We start from the raw sequence: 24,713 nt of genomic DNA, 5'->3' as shown, positions 1-24,713 counted from the left end.
TTATAGTTTTTCCACCAGCTTGTGTTCTTCTGGGCCTTCTGCCACTTGTTTCTCCGGCTGCTTATTGTCTTTGTGACGTAGCACGCAATAAACGGCAATAAAAAATATCAGGGCTCCGATCTCAAAGAGGACCTGCAGCCCCATATACCTGGGGGCAAAAAAATGACTTCAAGTGAGAGAAGGACGTGGAATATATACAAAAAATATCTAACAATATTATTTTCTGATAGAAGAATTTCTAATGTTTGGGGCTTAAAGAATAATTAAAATCTAATACAAATGAATTATTTTTATAAAATGACAATGAATCTGTGCCTTTGATATGTACTTGTTACTAGGAAATACAGTAACTCCCTGATATTACCGTATTTGCTCGATTATAAGACGACCCTGATTATAAGACGACCCCCCAAAATCTGAATATTAACTTAGGAAAAAAAGAAAAAGCCTGAATATAAGACGACCCTAAAGGAAAAAAGTTTTACCAGTAAATGTTAATTCATGTAAACTATTTTTTTAAATAAAAGCTATGATTGAGAAAAATATTTTTTTTGTTTTTATTTCCTTGTATTTTCCAACCTGTCCCCCAGTTACGCACATCTGCCCCCAGGCTTGCCACACCAATATGGCACTGTGGCCCATGATATGCCTTTTAACCCTCTATATGCCACTGTGCCCCATGGTATGCCTTTTGACCCCCTATGTGCCACTCTGCCTCCAGAAATGCCTTATACCCCTATATCCCATTCTGGCATTTAGGGGGTTAAAATGCATATTATGGGGCAGAGTGGCATATAGGGAGGTATAAGGCATTCCAGGAGGCAGTGGCATTAAGGGAGTTAAAAGGCATTGTATAGAGCACTCTATAAGGCATTTCAGGAGGCAGAGTGCTCTATTAAATGCCCCCTTAACGCCACTCTGCCTCCTGAAATGCCTTATAACTCCCTATATGCCACTCTGCCCCATAATATGCCTTTTAACCCCCTAAGTGCCAGAGTGGCATATAGGGGTATAAGGCATTCCAGAAATGCCCTATGTCCCCCATTTAACACACACACACGCACACACACTTACCGGTGCTTCCAAATTCCTGCTGTATTGCCGGGGCAGCGGGTTGACGTCTCCTTCCGCTGCAGCCGGAAGGAGGTGGAGTTGGCAGCGGGGGGTTGTCTGCGTCCGTCGCGGATACCTTTCCCGGCTGTCAGAGATCAGAGTTCCGGCACCTGTGCGGGGAACTCTGATTTCTGACAGTCGGGGAAGGTATCCGCGACGGACGCAGACAACCCCCGCTGCTAGCCACACCTCCTTCCGGCTGCAGCGGACGTTGTCTACGCGGATCGCGTAGACGTCAACCCGCTGCCCCGGCAATACAGCAGGAAGCACCGGTAAGTAAGTGTGGGGGGGGGAGACAGGAGGATCCAGGTCCCCTGCAGCGGTGCGGGGGATCTGGATCTTAGTCTCATAATCAGACTCTATTTGAGGTCTGATTAGAAGACGACCCCGATTAGAAGACGAGGGGTATTTTTCAGAGCATTTGCTCTGAAAAAAACCTCGTCTTATAATCGAGCAAATACGGTAATCTGCATTATAAAGGGCCAATCGGCTTCTAGTACACGAAGGGTTAAACTGGCCTTGCATAATGAAGAATTTACCCCACAAATACGTATTATACGGCCAGTTCCTTGTTGCAGGATAAGCTGATTCCGGTTGGCACGTAATAATCAGACCTGGGAACTCATGATTCTCAGGGTTTTTGCCCCAATCCCAGGGTCTCGGGGGGAAAGGGCAGATTCTCGGGGGTCACACAGTCTGGAGCCGACCCCTTCCTTCCTATTCTACGCCCCTATTATCGTATATGACTCAAAGTTGGTGCTTTTGCTACCAGTATGTTGAAGGTGATATCCCTGCTTGAATGCAGGTGACTCAATTAAGCGTATCTTTAATGACAAGCCAAAGCTTCCATGTTCGGTATTTCAGCAATTTGGTGATATTAAAAAATATTACAGCATTTCTTTTTTTTTAAAAAACATTTTTATACTATGTTTTCAGGCAGCTCCATCTACATAAAACCCCTGATTCCTTATCATACTGTCTGTGCTAAACACTAGAACGGCTTGGTCTTAATCACCCAGGCAGACAACTCTGACTAATGAAAGTCAAGCCTATTTACATTGCTCCAAAACATGTAGAGAGACAAAAAGTTATTTTAAATAATTGTCGGAAATCAGAACAAGTTTGGACCTCACAGGTACCCCGAAAATCAGTGCCCGGGCTTAGTCTCCCCTACACCTCGGCTAACGCAGGAATCTTGTAACAGAATGTTACTTTCGCCGTAAATGTATTATCTTACGTTGTTCTTTTTTCCGTTCTAGAACATCGGGTTTAAATTAATGCATCTCGTGGGGTCCCCCGGGGGTAGTTTAAGTGGAAAGAAACCATCACTTTATTCCCAGATTGTAACAGATGAACGCGTCAGTGTTTTTCAGCGAGAGAGTCTCGGGCGATGGTTACCTCTGTCGTAGAAGATTATTGTCGTAATATAGACAGGCGGCCTTCCTCCCGCACTTCTTACCCCAGAGAACACACGTGCTGTCAATCATACTCCCGAACATCACTGGGCCCGGCAGCCACGCTGCAATGAGACATAAAATCAATGAATAGAAGACCACGATGACGTACTCTGGGAAGCCAACACTCAAAAACCCAAACTGCAGCCATCCGCAGAGTATTTCTCATTGGGGAATTTCTGTTGATAAAGTGACAGATCCGCTTTTTTCTTTCTGATTTTACTCTTGGTTTCCTAACACAAAATTGTGAATAGAATCTGATACAAAACACCTAACGCAGGGATTATACGTGGCCCGAGGAGTTAAGTCCTACATGTGCCATAAACCCTTTTTATATGCTATTATTTGGAAAATAAAATAAAAAAAAAAACCCCTACATCTGTCTTAAATTGATACTTTTTTCCCAGATTTTCCAGGCTGTTATAGCCTACTTAATTATCTATGTATTTAGAATGTGATGTCATCAAAGTTCCTGTTGGTGTAATGGTCAGGCGTCCCAATATTTTTGTCCATATAGTGTATGTATGTATACCGATCAGCCATAACATTGACCAAAATCAAAAGCAGTGGATTCCCTGGAAAGGGAAAACACATCGACAAGGTGCAGCTGGTGGGGTGGGTAGGCGCTGGTAGAGTCACTTTTGGTAAAATTGTGTATAACATCACCGCCTGCCTAATATTGTGTAGGTCCCCCTTTTGCCGCCATAACAGCCCTGACCCGTCGAGGCATGGGCTAGACCTCTGAAGGTGTGCTGTGGTATCTGGCACCAAGACGTTAGCAGCAGATCCTTTAAGTCCTGTAAGCTGCGAGGTGCGGCCCCCATGGATGCCTCCCGGTGCCGCGTGTTCTCCAGGTAAGCCACGCACCCGGCCATCCACGTGATGTAAGAGAAAACGTGATTCATCAGACCGACCACCTGCTTCCATTGCTCCGTGGTCCGGTTCTTCTGCTCGCGTGCCCATGGTAGGCGCTATCAGCAGCGGACGGGGGTCAGCATGGGCACCCTGACTTTGTATTTCTTTGAGATAGGTATCTCTGATAGAATCTTAACATTAACTGGCTGCTACGCAAGAGTTTCTTAACGAGCCTCAAAAAGAAAACTCCATTAAACCATCTTCAGGAAAACGTATTTTCAAAATGAAAAAAGGGCCAAAAACATCAATTATATATCAAGGGCATCAATCACCATGTCTTACTCACCAAGTATTCTGAGAAGCATAAACTGAATTCCAATTGCCAGGGACTTTTCTGTTGGATTTACGCTCCTTTAAAAGAAAAAAAAAATTTAAATCCTTAGCGCAGTTGGTGTGTAAAATTGCTTTGTATGTGATAGGGGGGGCATCTATTATATAGAGTAATGTTGGCCCAGGGGCCATAGTGTATGAAACTGATGTGCCGCTTGGCAATTAAGTGTTCGCAGAAAAAAAAATGTGTTTTTTAAAAAAAAAAAAAAAAAGGGTTTCTGGGATCTGCATTTAGTAACAAAAGTGCTAAATTCCACAGGGTAGGCGGAACAGCACCTTTAGTCTTGCGTAACGTGAATATTACCTGAGTATAAGCATGAAGGACGGTGTCTGCGAGGTGCTGGCGAGAGCCCCAGCAAGACATGAAAGTACCATGAACGGCAGGAATAGATGGTAACACGCGGTTCCGCACGACCCCGGAGTGGCGGTACCATCCCCTCCGGGCGACGACACACAGCTGCACTTTGTGTAATTCTGCCAAGAAAGCACGAGAACAGTCAACATTTTCTTTAAAAAAAAAAATAATTTTCAAAGAAAATGGAATGGAAAAAAACATTTTATTTTATATTTCGAATATTTCACAAACCCGTGATCCAAATTAAAGTAAAAAAAGTAAAGTATAGAATGCTCTATAATACCATCTCAAATATATGGCAGATTTAATATTTGATTATTTATATATATATATGTGTATATATTATATTTATTTATTGATCTGGCCCTGTATCAGTTGTAATTATAAATTGTCATTGTCCATCACTTGGCGCCACCCTTCGTTGAGGAGAAACTTACTGAGGCTGACCAATCAGAAGTAAGTTTTTTTTTGTTTTTTTTCTTATTAGTATCTGATAAAAATTTTAATCAAAAATATTCCGTGGAACATCTCCTTTAAGCGAAATATAAGGTTTCGTTTCAACTCGACTCACAAACATAACGTTTACTAAAGTACCAAGTAACCTCACAACATGTGAAACGTGTCGGCAAAAATATTCATACATAATATTTAAATTCTACTCTGACCATAGTAAAAAAAAAAATTGATCTAAATTTGCATCTTTAGCACGATATCGAAATGACGCCTCTATTCCTGGCTAGCTTGTCGGTGGCCGAAGATCTCCGGAGAGCTTCACCCTATTTAAAACACAAAAACGTTCTCCAAATGCAATGTTAAGGACCGGAGTGTAATTAATCCTTTTTGCACATTTATCCTTTTTTTTTTTTTTTTTGGTCCCCTGCGGTCTACATTATTTATAGCAAAATCTAATCTTTTCAGAAAATGTTGGAAACCAATTATTTCCAGTAATTGGAAACGTCTGTACTCTTGAAAGGTTGGTTCTAAGTAATCTACTTTTACCTACTGTTCTTCGACTTCAATAAAGAGAACGCTGGGAACGCCATAAGATTCTGATGCCGACAAAATCATTCAATTATTGATAAAGGTTCCAGTTAAGAATGGCTGTCCAAGAAAGATACATAGGATCTTTGTCAAATATGGAGTCGGGGGGGGGGGGGGGTGATATTAAAATGATTACAATTTTGAATTATAATTCGAATTCAGGTACATTGTCTACTATTTTAAAAAGAAAATCACGTTGTCTCCTCAATATCTCTTGTTAAATTCTGCATACGCTTGACAGATCTGATGCCCCTGATATGTATATAAAAAAAGGCATATGCTGGTTTTCAAATAATAATGATATTTAGAAATCATGGATGGATGATAGACGTATTTAGAAAAGGATCATACAGTCGTTGTGTCGGTACTTGGCAGAACCTTAAAAATTGGGCATAAACTTTAATTTTTATTTTTTATTTTTTTTTTCCTTGTTTTATATTTTATGGTATATATGTCCTATAAATATATTTGCACATGTCTGGACTTTATTAGCTCAACTGAGACTTTGTCAGCTATTGATACATGTTTTTTGTATTTTTTTTTTTTTTAAATGAAGATATTTGGGTTTGTTAACCCCTTAACGACAAAGTTTTTGCCATAGCCGGCGGTTTTGCAGCATCGACGGAAGCCCTCCCCACAAAAAAACGGCCGCTAAAACAGCTTAGGAAGCGTCTTGTCATTAAGGGGTTGAACTACTAAGAATTAACGTGTGTATATATATATATATATATATATATATATATATATATATATATAAATGATAATTCAAACAAAGGCATGTGTTATAAAATATTTTACTTTTTTTTATATATTTTAATGTCATCGGCTGGATTCAATTCCTAAGATAAATATACGAAAAGTAATTAAATAACCATCCTCACATTCACTGCAATGCAAAAATCTAATAAAAAACCCATATATGGGTAAAATTTATACACGACGGGGAAGACGTTTTCAAAAGTCCTTTTTGTAACGTCATTATTATTTACTTACCAGAACTTTATTCTCTTTGTAATCGAAATGCACCTGTTCGCAGCCAGCGTAGCACGGGGATATGTATTCGATTCCATCTGCCCCGCAAATTGGGTTGAAGGCGTTGTCTGAACAGCTACATCGGCTGCTGCATTCGGTGACGTTCTGCCATATCCCAGAACTGAAACGGGACAGAGCGAGATACGTGACCCCGGTTCCATGGACATCTTTTTTATCCAGACCCCGAGGTGGGTAAACGATACTGCTTAATGCTATTTACTAATATACATGCTTCAGGACTCTCTGGGGTCTCCAGGTGAAATGCTCCTACCCCAGGTCTCCGGGTCATTTTCCTCTCTCTCATTTTCCTTTTTTGGCGATGCCCCCTCCTTGACCACTTCCCATTCTCCTTCTGCTTTTAACCAATTAATGGTTGTCTGAGGCTACTCTGGTCAATCTATGTACACTAGCCTCTTGCCCCCACCTCTGTGTACACTAGCCTCTTGCCCCCACCTCTGTGTACACTAGCCTCTCCCCCCCCACCTCTTTGTACACTAACCTCTTGCCCCCACCTCTTTGTACACTAACCTCTTGCCCCCACCTCTGTGTACACTAGCCTCTCGCCCCCACCTCTGTGTACACTAGCCTCTTGCCCCCGCCTCTGTGTACACTAGCCTCTTGCCCCACCTCTGTGTACACTAGCCTCTCCCCCCCCACCTCTTTGTACACTAACCTCTTGCCCCCACCTCTGTGTACACTAGCCTCTTGCCCCCACCTCTGTGTACACTAGCCTCTTGCCCCCTCACGAAGCCAGGTATGTTAATATATTTGCTAACATTATGGAGTTAGGCATATAATATATAACTGGGTCACAGTGGTGTCCATCCAATGAAATTAGAAAGGAAGTGCACAGAAGGAGCAAAGAAAGGATCCAGTTGTGTTACAAAACGAAATCTAAAAAAGTAAGGGAAAAAATAGAAGGGAATAATATGTCCCTATGTCAAGGATTTTTTTTCTTTCAAGCACCCATGTTTTCAGCCCTCAAATACCCCTAAAAGAGCATGCTTTCAGGATCTCCTGAGAGCTGGCGCAATTAGCCATCGGGAAGCCAAAAACCTGTGTTTTTCAAAAAGTGTGAGCTTAGGGTACAGGTGTAACCGAAAATAAAAATGGTTACCTCGCTTGATGGACATTGTGTGGACTTGCAAATTTTTGAGTCGAACATCCCAAGAAAATCAAAGGGAAGGCGATGGTAATGCACAACGCCAGCCCGACGACGCACATCGCTCCGCACTGCCGCGCGCTCAGGTGAAACCGCTTCATGACGATCCCACCCAGCACGATTCCGGCCATCGCTCCGGGAATGTTAACGGAACCTGCGGAAAGATGAGAAAAAAACCCAAAACAACATTGTTAGATATTTTTATTTAATCTGAGACTCCTGTTTAACACCCTGTACAGTTAATGTGCTTTGCTGATTTATATTTAAATATAAAAATATCAAGTCTTTAATAGCCTATCACAAATAATGTAGTCAGTTGATGAACCAAGTGGTTCTAATAACAGCCTTTCTACCCCCCAAAAAACTACAACTTTTCAGGAGGTAAAGGTATTCTGTATGACGTCACCTGTATTCAAGCAGAATTCAGTAGAGATATAGCAGGGGGGAAGCACCAATTGGGATTCTATTTTGGTTTAACCCCTTCGCGACCTTTGCCGGTTCAGGACCGTCATAACAAGAAGGTCACTAAATGACCTTTGACGGTCCTGAACCGTCAAAAAATTAAATAAGCTTAGAAAGTGATAAAGGATCACTTTCTTCGCTTAAACGGCCTTGCTGCAATGCCTCGATGTCGAGGCATTCAGCAAGGCCGAGATCGGCATCGGGGGCCATGTCTGGCCCCTCCCCGGGGCGTCAACAGCCGCCATACATTGTATGGCGGCGGACGCCCGTTTTAAAAGCGTTTAGGAGGCGATCAACGATCGCCTCCTAAACATAAATGGTGTCGCTGGAATGCCTCGATCAGGAGGCATCCAGCGACACCAAACACTTACCTCTGGGTGGGCTGTGACCGCTCCGGAGAGCGGTCACAGCCGCCACTGCCGGTGATCTTCGCCATCAAGCAAGATGGCGGCGGCCCGGGAAATAAAACAATAAAGACGAAAAAGTTCGCTAGAGGGTCCCCAGACCCTCTAGAGAACTGGCTCCACTTGCTGGTTGAATACAGGTACTGCATTCAACCATGCAAGTCAATGGAGCCCAGCTTTCTAATCACTATGTGATTAGTAAAATATTCAAAAAAAATAAAAATAAATAAAAAATGGAAAAAAAAATTTTAAAAAAATGTGCTAACATTTAAAAATAATTATGCAGTGATGTCACTAGATGAACCATCCAGTACCAGCAAAATGTGTAAAAAAAATATAAAAAAGTATTAAAAAAATAAAATAAAATTAAAAAATAAAGTTTATTATTTTGAGCAAGTGCTAAAATTTCTCAAAAATCTCAACAAAGAGTTAAAATAAAAGCACTTCAAATACCCAAGGGGTGTCTAATATATAAAAAAAATGGCTGATGGGGTAAATTGGAGTGGCCTAGCTCAAAGATAGGGCATAGGTACAGACTGACCAAAATGGCGAAAAAAAGCGCACTTCCCAAATGTGGCATTTTAAATCTGAAACAACCCGACAAACCCATGCCGGTCGGGTATCACTGCACTCAGGAGATGTTCCTGAACACACATTGGCGTGTTGTTTGACAGTGGCATATACCAGGACCTGTATATCTATAACTAAAGTACAATTTGTGTAAAAAAAAATAAAAAAAATTACTATTACAAAGTTTGACAAAGTGTAGTTCTATAATTGGTGCATGGAAAGGGTTAAAATAACAGCATTTGGAATACCCTGGGGTGTCTAGTTTTCAAAAATATATGGTTTGAATGGGTTAAATTGAGTTAACCGGCTTCAAAGATATTCCAAAGAGGAGAGGGAGGCACAATGACCAAATGACCACCTGAATTACGCATGCCCCAAAAGTAGCCTTTTACCAGCCAAACAATCTGACAAACCCATGCATGTGGGGTATCGCTGTACTCAGGAGATGTTGCTGAACACATATTGGGGTGTTGTTTGACAGTGACATATACCAGCACCTGTATATCTATAACTAAAGTACAATTTGTGTGGAAAAAAAAATAAAAAAAATTACTATTACAAAGTTTGACAAAGTGTAGTTGTATAATTGGTGCATGGAAAGGGTTAAAATAACAGCATTTGGAATACCCTGGGGTGTCTTGTTTTCAAAAATATATGGTTTGAATGGGTTAAATTGAGTTAACCGGCTTCAAAGATGTTCCAAAGAGGAGATGGAGGCAGACTGACCAGATTTGTTAAAAAAGATTTGGAAATCATAAAACGCTGCTTGTACTTATTGCCCTATAACTTACAAAAAACAGCAAAAAAACATAAAAACATTGGGTATTTCTAAACTCAGGACAAGTAGTAGAATCTATTTAGCTAGTTTTTTTACTTGCTTTTTTAGGTGAGTAAAAGATTTTTCAAATAAAAGTCATAAAATGTGGTTTTTTTTCAATTTTTCACCATGTTTTTTTATTTTTTTTTATAGTAAATAAGATGATACGATCAAAATAATGGTATCTGAAGAAAGCCCATCTTGTCCTGAAAAAAACAATATATAACTTATGTGGGTACACTAAATGGGTGAGGAGAAAATTACAGCTGAACACAAGCACCACAAAAGTGTCAAAACAGCCTCGGTCCCACAGGGTACAAAACGAAAAATGAGCCCGGTCCTTAAGGGGTTAATAGCTGAGATTGATACTCTGGTGTGCGCCTCAAAAGACCGCAACGACGGAGATGTCCTTGAACCGTTGCCGCTACTAACCTGGCCCTCAAAATCGTCATCAGACTGAACCTCCTGAAGGTGAGAACGGCCTTTATTTGCAAATTACTGTTTATTATGCTTCCGGCCTTGGAATGGATAGATTCAATTGCCTTTTTTTTTGCGTTTTCCCACCTAAAGTAATCAATTCTATTGGAGCTGGACCTGGATAAGTACAACATTAATTCTGGGCAGACGATGTTCTGTCTACACAGAAGGCATTAGAAATAATAGTGATTTTCGTTGAGTCTCGTTGTCTAGTACGAGCAGTTGTGTGTCTTGCCATAAATACACTGATTTCTCCTCGGTAATGCTTGTGCTAGATTAACCCTTTAGGTAGGACGTTGAGTAGGCTGAGGTTGAAAAAGAATGCTAAACGCAAGACTATGGGGTCTGTGTCCAGAGGAGGCTTTAAAAAAAAAAAAAAAAAGACCCAGGATTATAATATCCAAGAGCAGGGCCGGCCCCTAGGCAAAATGCCGCCTGGGGCGAATTTTAAAATGCCGCCCCCCCCTTATCTACCCTTCCTCTCCCTCCGTACCTGCCGCCCCCCCCTTATCTACCCTTCCTCTCCCTCCGTCCCTGCCGCCCCCCCCTCTTATCTACCCTTCCTCTCCCCCCCCCCTTGTACTTACCTTTCAGCAGTCCTCGCTCTCTCCTCTGCGGCGAGTCTCCCTGTTCGGTCTCGGTGCCGGCTTGTAATGCTGAGCACCGGAAATCTTCCGGCACTCAGCATTACAAGCCGAAGCCGGCACTGAGACCGAACAGGGAGACTCGCCGCAGAGGAGAGAGTGAGGGGCACCGAGCGGGTACTGACAGCTTGGTAAGCGAAAACCACTCGCCGCCCCTTTCTCTTTCTTTCGCTTTAAAAAAAAAAAAGGGCTTGGGGCGGCAAAGTGCCGCCCCTTCAAAAGTGCCACCTGGAGCGGTTGCCCCACTCGGCTCCATTGTCGGGCCGGCCCTGTCCAAGAGTTTTCCCTAAAAATTATTTGAAGGATCATCTATGACTCTATTTGCCCCAGAAGTTTCTGTGGGGTCGGTTGAAAGTATATGTGATGCCCCAATTGCAATGTTTCAACGTGGAGAATATATACAAAAATGTGAGCTCTTAAACGGTTTGATCGACCAGGAGTCCAACTAATCCTCTCCGCCGTCTCTGCACAAAGGACCCACCGACCCAAAACCTCAGGTGCCTTGACCCTAAAGTGCGATTGATATTCTTCTAGGTATAATGGGCAAGCAAGTCCACCTTTTGGACTCAGCTTTTACTCTTAGAGACAGACCATAGACTTTTCTGAAGGCAATTTCAAACAAATACTGTAAGAGTCGCCCGGAAAGAAAATGCTTGGGGGGGGGTCAATGTTTCAGCTGTAGAAGATTCCAAGACAAGTGCGAACGTCAACAAGCTCTTCATCTTGTGATACCTCCAAGTTGCTATAAGTTCCTCCAAAGCTTTGGCCATCGATAAACCTAAATCTAAGCCTTGACCTTGAACACCCTAAAAGTTTGAGATGAAGATGGCTTTCTGTAGAGCTAATTCTTTAATTTTGGCCAGTGGACCATCATGTCTGTCTCCTCAACTTCAGTTTGTACATAAGCGACTTTCCTATATCACAAAAAAAACAAAACACATTTGGATTACGTATTATGACTTCGCAGCAGTGCTTACCGATGAGCAAATTGGCCAAGGAGGCAGTTATGGAGAATTGTCTCTCTAGGAATTTAGCCATGAATGTCGCCAGGCCGCATATCATAGCGGACAGATTCGCCTGAGCCAAAACCACAAGAATGTAGATGGGGTTCTTCAGCGTTCTGAGAAGAACTTTTGGAAACACTGGAAACGAAACAAAAATGGATCACGATTTTGGCGCGTATCAACACCCACTGTGAATCGCCAACATCTTCATAAAAGATCTCGACTATGGAATACCGAATTGCTACTTTATTTCAATGTAAATGGGACAATGTAACATAACTACTCTCCTTTACCTTTTATTGAATTTTTTTGCAGGATTATGTTTTAACTTGAAAGAATTTTTATTTATTTTTTTAATTTTTTTTTTTATAGCAAAGGCTTCAGAAAATAAAAATACCATAATAGGTGCTATGTTATTGATCGGTTTGATCCTTTTTCTCACCTCTGTTTCAGTAAAAGGATAGATGGACGGACGTAGTTAAATAAACCATCCAAGTGCTGTTAAAGCCTAAGGCTGTTTGCACGTTTTTATCCTCGGGGATTTAATGCAAACACAACCTGTTTCCGAAGTGTCAAATCAAGATGTTCTTCACACATCAAGTGATCACGGAATGGGAGCCAAGGACGTTTCTTGAAAGGTGAAAGAGCTGGGGGTGATGAGAATCCTTAAACTGTACTTTAGTGCTGACTTTAGTATGCGAGGATAATGTTGGGTTGCTTTGTAAAAAGCCATAATTATTTAGAAGATGCTACTGGATTTTGGAGGAAGCCCAAAATATTGGACTGGAAGCCAATCAAGGCTTTAGAAGAAAAAAAGACTCCTTGTTCTCACCAATAATTAACAGAAAGGCTTTAGCCAAAAGCTTTGGCACACATACATGTTTAAGTGTTCTTCATACGTAGAACTTAATTACTTATAGCATATTTGTATATAATTAAGCTTATTTTACCTTTAATAAACTGTGACAACGTCAGGGACTCCTTCGAGTCATCAATCAGGCTGGGCTTGGCTTCTGGTGTAACCTCATTAGAGACCTGAACAAAAATATGGAAACGCTGAAAAACGATGATATTGAGATGCTGTCCAACTTAATACAAATTAACTAAATACGAGACAATTTTTACCACAGTCTGTTGAAGCTTAAAGCTTTCAGAACATCGTAAACAACCGGAAAGAGGGTGAAAAGGAGGAGAAAAAAATACCAGAAGGTGTTAGAAACCAGGAAAGAGATGGAAAGTCATCACTGATGGATAAAGAGGTCACCTTGTTAGTAGGCGAGGCCGTTTTTAACACAAGGACACCAATCCTCGCCTAAGGATTGCAAGCTGTCACGGAAGGAGTAATGAGGTGGAAAAGAGTTTCAAGGTGGAGGTCATAAGGTCAACAGGAGAAAGTATGGACAATCCAGGATTAAGAAAAACGTTATACAGGTCTACGCAACAGATAATCGGGAATGAAAAAAATAAATATACAATATTATTTAAATGGTGCCATCAACAGCTAATACGGTGATGGATTTAAAAATACATGTTATTTGTAGCTCTGTGAATAGGTAAAGAGGACATATAAGTAGGGCATCACATAACAATTTGGAGTGACAGAAACAAAAGGTAAGGAGGGTCCTGCTCACAGGAGCTTAAAATTCCTTAATCATTTATTGACTTAAACCAAGTATAAGACATCTACGCTTAAATGTATACATGAATATAAACCGCATCATAAAATATGTATCTCTAGCTAATCTCCACTAGATGGCGGCATTTCACAGCGGTGCGACATACATCATTTTATTGGTGTAATAAATCACTGCTAGGAGTTACTTTTTATCAATACATATTTATTTAACTCTAGTTTACTTCAGTTACGTTATATTTGGTAAATCTCTTTGTTCTGGTGATCTGAACAGTTTGGCAGACGAAACTTAAATATAACTCCAAATATTTGGAATTGTTCTAAATGTTTCCTTTTAACGAAAATAGGGTTTTCTATGGTTGCAATGAAGCATTTTCTGTACGTTCGTACCATAGAAAGGAGGTGAGAGTTGGCAACTTCTGGCGCAGGGAGCCGGTGAAGTTGAGTGCCCCCTGCCGGTCCCTTTTCCATTTCTGGCCATCACACAACACTCTCATCACACCTACCACGTAAAACTCCTGACTCCCTCATATCTATTACACATTTGCCTCCCCGCCGCTGCCTGCTCCAGGTAGAATATAGGATCGCTCTCTGAGCTTTAGTCAGGCTGTTAAATTGCTTGCTTTGTTTTTTGTTACTGTTAAGGCCAGTAAAGGTTTCATCCGGTCAGGGTTTCTATGGCAGTTGGAGAGCAAGAGGGTATGAATTCATCTGGCTAGCTGTATAATGATAGATTTGTGGGTATCAAACATGTTTAGAAAGGGCTGAGTTAATAGCTTTAATAGCTTTAAAAAAAAAAAAAGAGAAAAATAAACATTAAACACCCAGAGTGGGAAAAAAACTAGTTTGCAAATGATCTTATACCATGAGACGTCTTTGTTCAGTTTTATAACACTTTGTGTTTATGCAGACCTTCTGCCCACAATGAAAACATTCCTGTATAAACATGTTTTTCCCATTCTCTTTGTCATTTTTTTATGGTTTCGAGAATTGCCACACTTCCTGTGAATTTTCCTTTCTTTGCAAAAATCTAATTTTACCCTTAAAATAAGGAAGCGATGGACAGATGGGGCATATTGCTTCCTCTTACATGTATGTAACGTGTGCCTAAACCAGCCATGTGCTGGAACCTGGATTGTAGATAAGCTCCTCCAGTGGATCTGGTTTTCTGGAGTGGTTAGTGAACCTTGCATGATGGAGGAGATTCTCCGGTATGATGACCCAGAACGCCCTTGCGTTCTTGGAGCTCGGAATGTTTGCTGGGTATGAGGGGATCGCAGGGTTCTACAGCCCTAAAAGCCCCGATAATGTGTATAGAAACAGCAACCCATTTACAAATTAAAAAATCTCATGTAAAAATAAAATGCATTCTTCACAAAGTGACACAAAAAGTTGATAAAGCTCTTCATCCAGCCACCCCATAGCCCTGAAAACTTCAGGTGTCCAAATCCAAATCAAGACACCTTTATCGGGGGAGGGGAAGAGTGGACATACCCACCCCACCATCTAGCTATGCTAAGCTTCAAAGCATTGCCAGATGACCACGTGCGTCTTGCAATAGCGCGCACTTCTATCGATATCACAGCAAGGTGGGCCAGTCGGGGAAGATCAGCGGGATGGTGGGACAGTTCCTGACAATTGAGACTGTGCAGTAGAAAACAGGTCTGTTGGGAGGTATGCTTAACCTTATTGTTAAATAAATATTACCAATATATTATCTAAATTGTTGTGTTCTACAAAGAAGGTCATTTTAGCTCAAAACAATCAATTCATGCAGTTTCTTTCAGTGGAAACAAATGTAACTGCTTTGCGACCTTGGAATGTACAATTATGCAACAGTACGCCATCGCTCTGTGATCAGCAGCAGATCAAAGTGAACTTTAAAAAAAAACAAAAAAACTTTTTTCAAAAATGTAAAAATAGTTCAAAAACCTTAAAATTAAATAAAATCAGTCATGAAATCATAAGGGGTGCCATCCAGTTTCAAGAGAGATTAAAGACCTCAAAGGGATCTCCAGTCAAAAGTGTATAAAAAAGTAAATAAAAATAAAAAATAGGAAAAAAAAAAACAAGTTTCCAAACACCATGTGCCACTTCCACTAGAAATATGCATTGAAAATAACACCTTCTTCGCCCTTTAATTCAAAGTTCAAAATAATTTAGTATGTAAGGAAGGAAGAATAGAGGTAGAGTTAGCTCCAGGCAGACTCTTGTGGGCAGTGAACTCCATTGCTCATTGAAAGACGAAACCTACCCAGAGACCCCCGGAAGAAGCCCTTCACCCGGAGCAGGAAGCAGACGGGAATCGCCCCGCAGTTACCTATCGACGCGTTTCGCCGGTCATCCCTTTGATATGAGATAACATCCGTCCCAAGTCAAACGTTTGTCCTCTATCCTCGTGTCCTTAACTGCCCTACTGACAATAAGTCTTACGGACGTAGGCGATGGAATTAGAATTGTCTTTGGGGTCTTTAATGGGTTATTTATCTGTTAGTTTAGCTGCACCAGCGAAGACAAAAAGCCCTGATATTTGAGTTACTGAGTGATTTATTCCCCATTTACTAAGATTGTCACATTATTACGCATGCCATTGTTTGTCACGCTGCAGTCACTTCCCGTGTATCCGGTTTAAAAGGGACACTTTTATTTACCCCAGTTGCTTTTGCAGCTCCTATCCACCTACCTTTAGACAGCTCATCCAGTAGGGCCCCGCCCTGACCCTGCCTCTAACCCACCCCCCTGAACTCAGACCCTGCCCCTCACGGCCTCTGGCCACACCTCTCAACAAAGGTATACCAATTTATACACCTGAAATATAGAGGGGAGGAATAACATAATGTGGAACTGTCATCACAGAGATCATGTAACGTACATGCCTGGGAACTTTCTAAAGGAGCCGACCGTGAGTCTCTTGAAATATTAAACCTTTTAATAGCCCATCATGAAGATTCATTGTAGAGACTTGCCTAATGTGTTACCCAATTAGCTCTGATACCAGTCCTCGTAGAAATGCTGACTTATCATTATTTAAAGACAGACTTAATTGAGTCACCTACATTCAAGCAGGGATATCAGCCATAGCATACTGGTAGCAAAAGCACCAATTGTGAGTCTTAAATATGATCACAGCAGGGGGAGAATAGGAAGGAGTCATCTCCAGACTGTGAGACCCTATGATATAATATAATATAATATGACCCTATAAAGAATATGCCCCTTCACCCTGGGGCAAGAAACCTGGGACTCTGGGGCAAACCATCAAAGTTGCCAGGTATGGTACTATGGCTGCCCCTAGATTGGCTTGTTTTTATGGGGTAAGTTTATGGGGTATTCTTACCTCTTTAGGCATCTCTTTAGGGAAGAAGAAATATGGTACGGATGCTATAGCCACGACACTAGCCGCTACTATAAAACCGAGCCACCAAGCGCCTATCCATCGAGGATCTTTAGGAGTCAGAAGGATTTCATCTGTAAATAGAGTGAAAATGTAAATATACAGATTAATTATCACGGAAACATAGTGGAAAAGTTGTAGCTGTAGCCAAGCGAGCTGCACATACAATGCACAGCTGCCCATTAATAAATAGGTACCCATTCCTGAGGCCACCGGTGATTTTAGTGGTTTTGTCCAGTCCTAGCAGAGAAGGGCTCAGAAGGGCAACTGACCCGTGACTTGCTCTTTTTTTTTCCAAGATTTTTCTACACATAACAACTTTCTTTTCCTGTTTTTTTTTTTACCTGCATTTCCACATACAGCCACTAGGGGAACACAGTTCTTTAGGCAACATTTACAACATGGCTGTTTGCTGATGAAACTTATTTCCATAATTGTTGTATACGGACAACGACCGCTTTTTCTCAGAAGTTTTCTTTTAAGGTATGATTTCATCAATCATCTTTATTCTTGGCACATTAGTCTGCTCACTACAATATGTTTCACAAGTAATTGAGTTTAAGTTGCATTGCTGCAATCATTTACAGTCGTGCATTACTGGGGAAAGCCAAACACGCTGAGATGACAACATACGCTGCATTAAGCGGCTACCCGAGTGATGACAGGAGGTTTCTGCGTAAGCAGAAGGTAGTGAAGCCTTCCAGAGCTTGGCTTCGTTTAACAGACATCCGATATTAGGAATATCAGCAAAATCCTGCTTTGCTTGGCTGAAAAGCTGCATGTATCACATAGCATACTTCCGCAATAGAATGGAAAAGCGACCTGCAGTTAAAGTGACAGTACAGTCAGACCTGCACATGCGCCAGCCGACCCCGGAAAACACAAGAGAATACTCGTTCGTAAAGCAAACTAAATATATTCATTCCAGTCCTTGGACTGGATCAAAAGCAACAAGGAAAAAGGCATTAGGACACTTAAGGTCTCTGTGTGGTGTGGCTTTTTATTTAATCCAAGGACTAAAATAAATCCTATTTTTACTTTACGGATGAGAATCCTTATGTTGGCTGGTGCGTGTGTTTGGTTTGTGTTGGATCGTGGAGGGTTACACTGACCGAGGGTTACACTGACCGGCTACATGTTGTTTGGGGTTCAGAGCCAGCTTTGACGTTTACCTGCAGGAACCTTGTCAATGTCAACATAATATCGCAACATCGCAGATCCGAGAATGAAGGCCACGCCAGGTCCCATCACAGTTACGGCAAACAAGATCCCTGCAAAGAAAAAAAATACATGATTAAAAAAGCAAAATTTTCTAAAAAAAAAAATAAAAAAAAAAATGAAGCTATCAATGCCGTATTTGTTTCTGTAACAATCCTCTTCCCTTTATGTTGTAATAATTGATGCCAAAATAAATGTTATTTTGTGTGGTTAGTTCCTCACTTTTCTAACAAAGTTCCTCTGTAGCTTGGTGCAAAAGGTTTCTCCAAAATCTAAATAACCTTTTGTATTGGATACCAACTCAAGTTTTTTTTTTTTTTTTATGCAAATAGGCCAGTTTAGAGATCTATAATAAAGCGTAGAATTAGTTATTTTGTTAAGAGTGCAGTGTGGAACCGTATTAACCTTACAGAAAGCAAGGCAATCATATTACCATAGATGAACTGACATGAGCAGCATGTCGCAACAAATAACAAGTGTTTCTAGAGCTCCATCTAGTGTTCAAGGTGCTACTTACACTTTAACATACATATATCGAATGCTTTTCCATTACTGCTACAGTTTGTAGGGCGTTCCCGATTACCATTTAATATCTTTATAACTAAAAGCTGCATTCGTTACATCATTCCTAATACCATTTGGATGTCTAAATAAAAATAAAAATTTAATTTTAATTTTATGGAAAGGACAGTATTTTTTCAGGAGATGCTTAGTTGTAATGTGACACAAATACAGGCAGTGATAGACTGCTGTCTTATAAACTTCAGACTTCTCAAGTTTCCATGTTTTTTTTTTTAATGTGATTTCAATTTTTTTAATGCTTAAAAGATCTGTTGAGGATTATTTACTTTTTACCCTGTTGGGTGTAATTAATGTTTTTTCTTGAAATTCTTCAACATGTCAAGTACTTATTGGTCGATAGAATTAAAACTATTTTATACAAAGTTGCAGATTGAGATTTTTTTTAATTTTTTATCAGACATCATTATGAATGATGAGCTTCCTTGATGGAAATATGTAATTAAGGTTAGGAAAAAACTTAGAATCGGGCTTTAAAAAAGGTAAAAAGCTGTGCTAAACCCACAGCTCTTCTTGTGGAGTACCTTCAGGTGAAGGCAGAGCTGACCTTGCATGGGGCAGGGCTACGGACCCACAAGGTTGGGCTACCGTTCTGTGGGACAGGGCTAGCTCAGGGCTGTCTTGAGAGATGACAGTAGAGTGTCTGGGAGTGGGTGAGGAGCGGTTGTAGCAGGAGTGTCAGTTCACTAGAATATCATTTTCAGGAACTGTATCTTTCCTCCGTGCCAGCTGCCTTGATTATTTCATCATTACATAGTAATTACATAATAATTCAGGTTAAAAAAAAACCAATGACCACCTTCTGACCACATTCACAACACTTGAAGTTGTGCAAGCATGCGCGAGATGCGGACAGACAGCTGAGCCAGCAGGCAACTCAATCAGACAATATAATGCAAGAGGTTACTAGAGAGTATATTATAAAGTAACAGTTTAACAAGAATCAGATGTGATGGTCATCTCTGTGCGATGAGCTACCTTATGCTTAAAGAGCACCAATTAGTCTTAATTTAGAACTTGGTCCCATCCCTGTGTGTGAATATAATTATATATATATATATATATTTATATATATATAATAAAAATATAATTCTCTTATATTTCAGACCATACAGTAAATTAAATCAAATATTTTCAAAACAATTGAACTGACGACAACCCAAAAGTTCTCTCCCTTCTCCTTTCTTACAAAGGCTGCTTGAGCAGAATTAATCAGCAACTTAACGACCGGGCAGAGATAACCTAATTGGGAGGAAATTAAGATGGCTTCCATTATATACACACAGAAAGCTATTATTATTATGTATGATTATTGTTGATGTGACAGTTCCCGTTAAGTAATAATTCTAGCTCACCTATATAGAGTGGAGAGTTTCTCTTGCTGGCATAATCATCGATGTACGAAATGCCAAACGGCTGGATTGGGACACCCCCTATCCCCAGCAGAATCTGCCCCAGGAACAGTATGGAGAGAACATTCCAGTCTTCCTGCCCGGCGTTCACCATACACTGCTCGTTAGTAAGGCTTTGGCTCGATCCGTTGGGCTGACAGATGTCTGTGTTGTTGGTGTAAACATCTGGAACCGAGAGAACCAACATCATGTTTTAACCCGTTAAAGCACCGGGAACGTTATTTTTTTTTTGACACCCAAAACACACTTACTTGCGACTGATTTGTCGTATTCGTAGGGTCCCATGATAAAATGAGGCAGACACATGAGAAATCCGGCTGCGCTGACAATCAGAGCGCCGACGCCGATGAAGCGCGGTCTGTGGACACGACTTCCGAAATAACTGACAAACACGATAAGCACCGTGTTTCCGATCTGCGAACCAAAGAAATCAGCTTAGGTGCTTCTGTGTTGGGTGACGGTGCAACTACTTGAGCATCCCCATTGGTTTTTATCGTTTAAGTAGCTCTACCACGTGTTGCAAATATGACTACTCCATACAAGCTCACCATTAGCAAATGCATGGTCAAAGCAGCCAAGTACTGGTGGGAAAGCTCTCCATTGCTGGTGGGAAAGCTCTCCATCGCTGGTGGGAAAGCTCTCCATCGCTGGTGGGAAAGCTCTCCATCGCTGGTGGGAAAGCGCTCCATCGCTGGTGGGAAAGCTCTCCCAGCTCCCCCGCTTATTTTAAGGGGAGTACCAAGTGTGCCTGTATGTCAGACCACTTGGACATGTTGAGTAGCCATGAGTGTCCGTGCGTGCGCACTGCGGAGCAGAACATTGGTGTGATCGAAAATGTCGCCTTTTGGGCAAATAGCTGGGATGGTGGATGGACAGACCAAATAGAGAAGATTTTTATGATTCTCTCTATGTATTTGGTTTAAGTTAACACTCAACCATCAATATGCGCTAAACTAGGACCAAGGCAAACGGGGGAACGTCTGGTGTAAATGGCTATATTTGGCGCACTGAGCTTTAGAATAGAGCCCAGAACTCTCCTGGTTTTGTCTCGGTAAGTATTAGTCAATGTTCCATTAATAGATTTTTTTCCCTTTTTCCTACTTCTCTTTTCCTTTTGTAAGTCACCCTGAGGAGTGATTCGTATTTTCTACCATAGTGGGGGGAAAAAAACACGCTTTACAACACCCAGAGAGCTTAATAAAAAAAAAATAAAAAAAGCTGTGAATATTTTTTATGATAGTGGTAAATATTGTCAAATTTGCTCTTATTTATTCTATAATCTTGGGAATCCAACGCGTGACTCTAGCCACGGATAAATAACCCTTCCAGAGTGTAAAAAAAAAAATTCAGACAACAAAAGAATTTCAACAAAGTTCCTTATTTTTTTTTTAGGACAGTTTCCCCCAAATATTAGCTTCAATGAGATACATTTTTTTTAAGACAAAACAATTCTACTTCTTGACAAACTAAAAGCAAAGTCTCTCTGTAGCTTGAGTATATGGTTAACCCATGCTAAAGAGACAGAAATCTATGTGTTTGGTACCTATTGTTAATAAAAACATGAAATATGAGATTTCCTTTTCTTCAAATAAGGTCATATAATATAAAATGTCAATAGAAGCATCAAATATGATCCGGGCGAGTATGTGGATCCCCACGGCACGATGCCTGGCACTGTCCTTGGCCTAGTATTTTGTTATTGATGGCCCTATGTCAAACCCGTGGCTTTCGGGACGCTCTTTCTGAATTAGGCTCTGGCAGCCCAGCTCGGCGGGGAAGCTGTTCGTGCGACCAGAGAGCGGAGCTGCAATTTAAACAAATCTATAGAGCCAGAAATGCTTCAGGGCCAACAAAACGCCTCGTTCACCTCTTACATTGTTATATGACGTGTTCATGAAATATATCACCAATTAGAGCTATGACACCCATGGTAAATATATAGGGAGCCGGGCCCTCCTTACAGTTGGTTTCTAGGCATAAATGCTACAAGGACCATATGACCCCTTACAGGTGGAACCTGTTACTTCCCATGAATGAAACCCCCTCAAAAATTGATAGACCACCAGATTCCACCATTGTCCTCAAAGTAGTCATCAGTAGTGAAAGATTTAGGAATTTACCTAAACGTTGGGCTGATGACGTGTCATGAAGACCAGATCTTGAACCAGTGACCTAGACGCCTACCCCATGTGCCGAATGGGGTACCTCCTCATGGCTTCCACCACACGCTTTAGCAAATAGTATTCATATGGACACGTGATGGGAAGGCCACGGAGACTAGTATAAAACCCAATACCTCATTAAACGAAGCGAGGATCCCAGAGGTCTGGCTGGAAAGTCCAAAACGCTTCTCGATTGTTGAGATGGAGCTTTTAAGATAACCAGACAGGAGGAGCTGCGAAAGCTGGAGAAGTCCATGGCAGACTACAAACACCTAGGCGAAAAATTAGATGAAAAAAAAAATTAAGATTTTGCTCTAGAGTTGCAGACATTAATAAATATTAAGGTTCAACATATAAAAACATGGAGCATCAAACATATCTTGAAAATCAGGACTGTCCTGCAGAAACCGGGACTGTTGGGAGGTATGGTAGTACCCAACAGCCTAACTTCCATAGGAAGCTGGAAAGATCACATCTATTTACAATGTATTTCATTGATTATAGTCTATGTAGCTTTTACTGCCAGTTTATTTTATTTTATTTTTTTTAAATGTTTTTTTGTCTGCAGATACAGTTTTTTTTTAATGGCGCATTTATTTTTATTGTTTGTGTATATTTCTATGCCAATTTTTTTTTTTTTGCAGATACAATTTTAACATTTTAAAATATTAACTTTTTTTTTTTTTTTACGTACAACTACAAACTACTCTATTTTGTGACCACATGATATCAATTCTTACTATGTGTATTTCTGAATGCGATAGTAAACACGCATTTAACCCGTCACCTGGTTACACAATTGCGATCTATTATATTTTTTTCATTCGCACGTACGCACCCAACTTTACAAGCTGAAGCTGTTATTTAACGGTGAACTTTATCACATGCGACGATGTTTCCCTGCGTTTCAACATTCTTTAAATATTCCGGATTTGTGCTGTTCACGTGAACACCTTACGGCATATTTATAAAGGTTCTCACCAAATGCAAAAAACACAGAATACAGTGGTGTGTTTAGCGCTGTGTGTAGTTACACATGTGTTCAATTCAGCAGAGCAGGTGGAACGGCACCTTTAATATGGAATGACAGCTTTGCGAGAAGGTCTGTGGCTCCGGATGATATTAATTTATATTTACGTTCTGAAATGTTGAGCTCGGTAAGATGGCCATTGTGTTGACCCAGGGTCTCCGGGTGAAGCTCTGCTTCCCTGAGTCTCCGGGTCAGTTTCTTCATTCTCCACTAAAAGATGTCTGGGGCTAGCTCCAAAGCCACTTTTTCTAAAGAGTGCCATGTACCCCCTCTCTAGGAAATTCCCAGCTCCTTTTCTCCTTACCCTCCTTGTTATTATTGTACATTGCCAGTTTTAATGTTAATTTTATATCCACACCTATTGTCATAGTCTTATAATATCAGCTGGGACACAATAAATTTAACGAGAAAACATGACATTTCTCCTTGTTATCTCTCTCCTATTGTTTAGTCGCTGATTGTAGTTTGTTGGTTCAGGCAGCCTTTGAAAGGGTGGCATATGGAGAAGAGAGGGAGCTGGTTTTAATAGCAGGGAAAAGGGGGACTTATAGATTTATAGACGTCATAAATTATTCAACACCAAGATAGATACCTTGATGGTTCCCCTGACATGCATGTGAATTTTGCACATATGGCACACATTATTACATCTGTTTTCCAAACGGGATGACTCAGATTCGCTACTTGCCATTTTAACTGGGATTTATCCAGGGATGGTTTACTGGTTACACCCCATAGCGTCAGTATAAGCATTAAAGGACCAACCATTATAATAATCAATAATAAATTCTATGATCTCCCATTGACCAGCACCAGCCATTTAACAGGTTTCATACATATGGTAGTGACAGGCCGCCGTTGAGTTCGAGCAGGACTATGCGCATGTTTGAACACACGTAGACATCTCTGGCCTTCCAGAATGGTTGGAGTATCCGAATGCGAATGTCACGGGGGGCTGTTGGGATGTACGTATCTGAGTAGCATTTCCTACTAAAAGGAACAATGAGATGATACACCTTACGAGCATCTTTAATGGCACTCATTGCCTGCAAGACAAGGAGTGAGGGGATTCAGGGGGGGTCTCTGGGGTACTGAAAGCCTTGTATTCCGGAATAGCATAAAGTAGGGAGGGGGCACTGAAAACCTTGTATTCCGGAATAGCATAAAGTATCCCCAAAGTAAAAAGTTTCCCGATTGGTTTCTTTTACCTTGATGTTATAGAATGGATTTCTGCATCGTGTGGTCCCACGCGTTTCACCCGCATGATTCGTTTGCGTACTGGTGGCCGTCATCTTGTGGATCTTGTTTGCACACCAGATAAATAAAGGGGAAATATTATCTGTAAAAGAAAGTCATTTATTAATGGATGGATACATCAATTATTTAACTTATTCAATATTTTTTTAGACCGAAGAGTAGTTGCATACAGGACACAGGTGACGTCCCCAGTTTTCTTCTTCTGGGATCACCCTACCCAAAGGGATATGTGGCTTCTTCTGTCCCAC

At 40.9% G+C, this 24,713-nt stretch overlaps 1 protein-coding gene across 1 annotated transcript; it reads right to left on the bottom strand.

Moving 5' to 3' along the window:
* SLCO2B1 (solute carrier organic anion transporter family member 2B1) lies at positions 1-24,500 on the bottom strand. Its single transcript, XM_089499569.1, has 14 exons — positions 24,417-24,500; positions 22,313-22,450; positions 20,268-20,430; positions 19,960-20,181; positions 17,980-18,078; positions 16,751-16,881; positions 12,731-12,815; positions 11,754-11,918; positions 7,358-7,556; positions 6,202-6,361; positions 4,117-4,286; positions 3,769-3,833; positions 2,512-2,632; positions 1-148 (listed from the first exon to the last, which is right to left on the bottom strand). Exons 1-14 carry the CDS (start codon positions 24,498-24,500, stop codon positions 1-3), a joined length of 1,950 nt encoding a protein of 649 aa, XP_089355695.1.
* Between the last annotated feature and the right edge of the window lie 213 nt (positions 24,501-24,713).

This window comes from Sceloporus occidentalis, unplaced genomic scaffold, assembly GCF_023333645.1.
Source record: "Sceloporus occidentalis isolate IW3139 unplaced genomic scaffold, rSceOcc1.0.p SCAF_137, whole genome shotgun sequence".
NCBI lineage: Eukaryota > Metazoa > Chordata > Lepidosauria > Squamata > Phrynosomatidae > Sceloporus > Sceloporus occidentalis.
The sequence above is the reverse complement of the archived record's forward strand: the minus strand, read 5'-3'. Positions and strand labels throughout refer to the sequence as shown.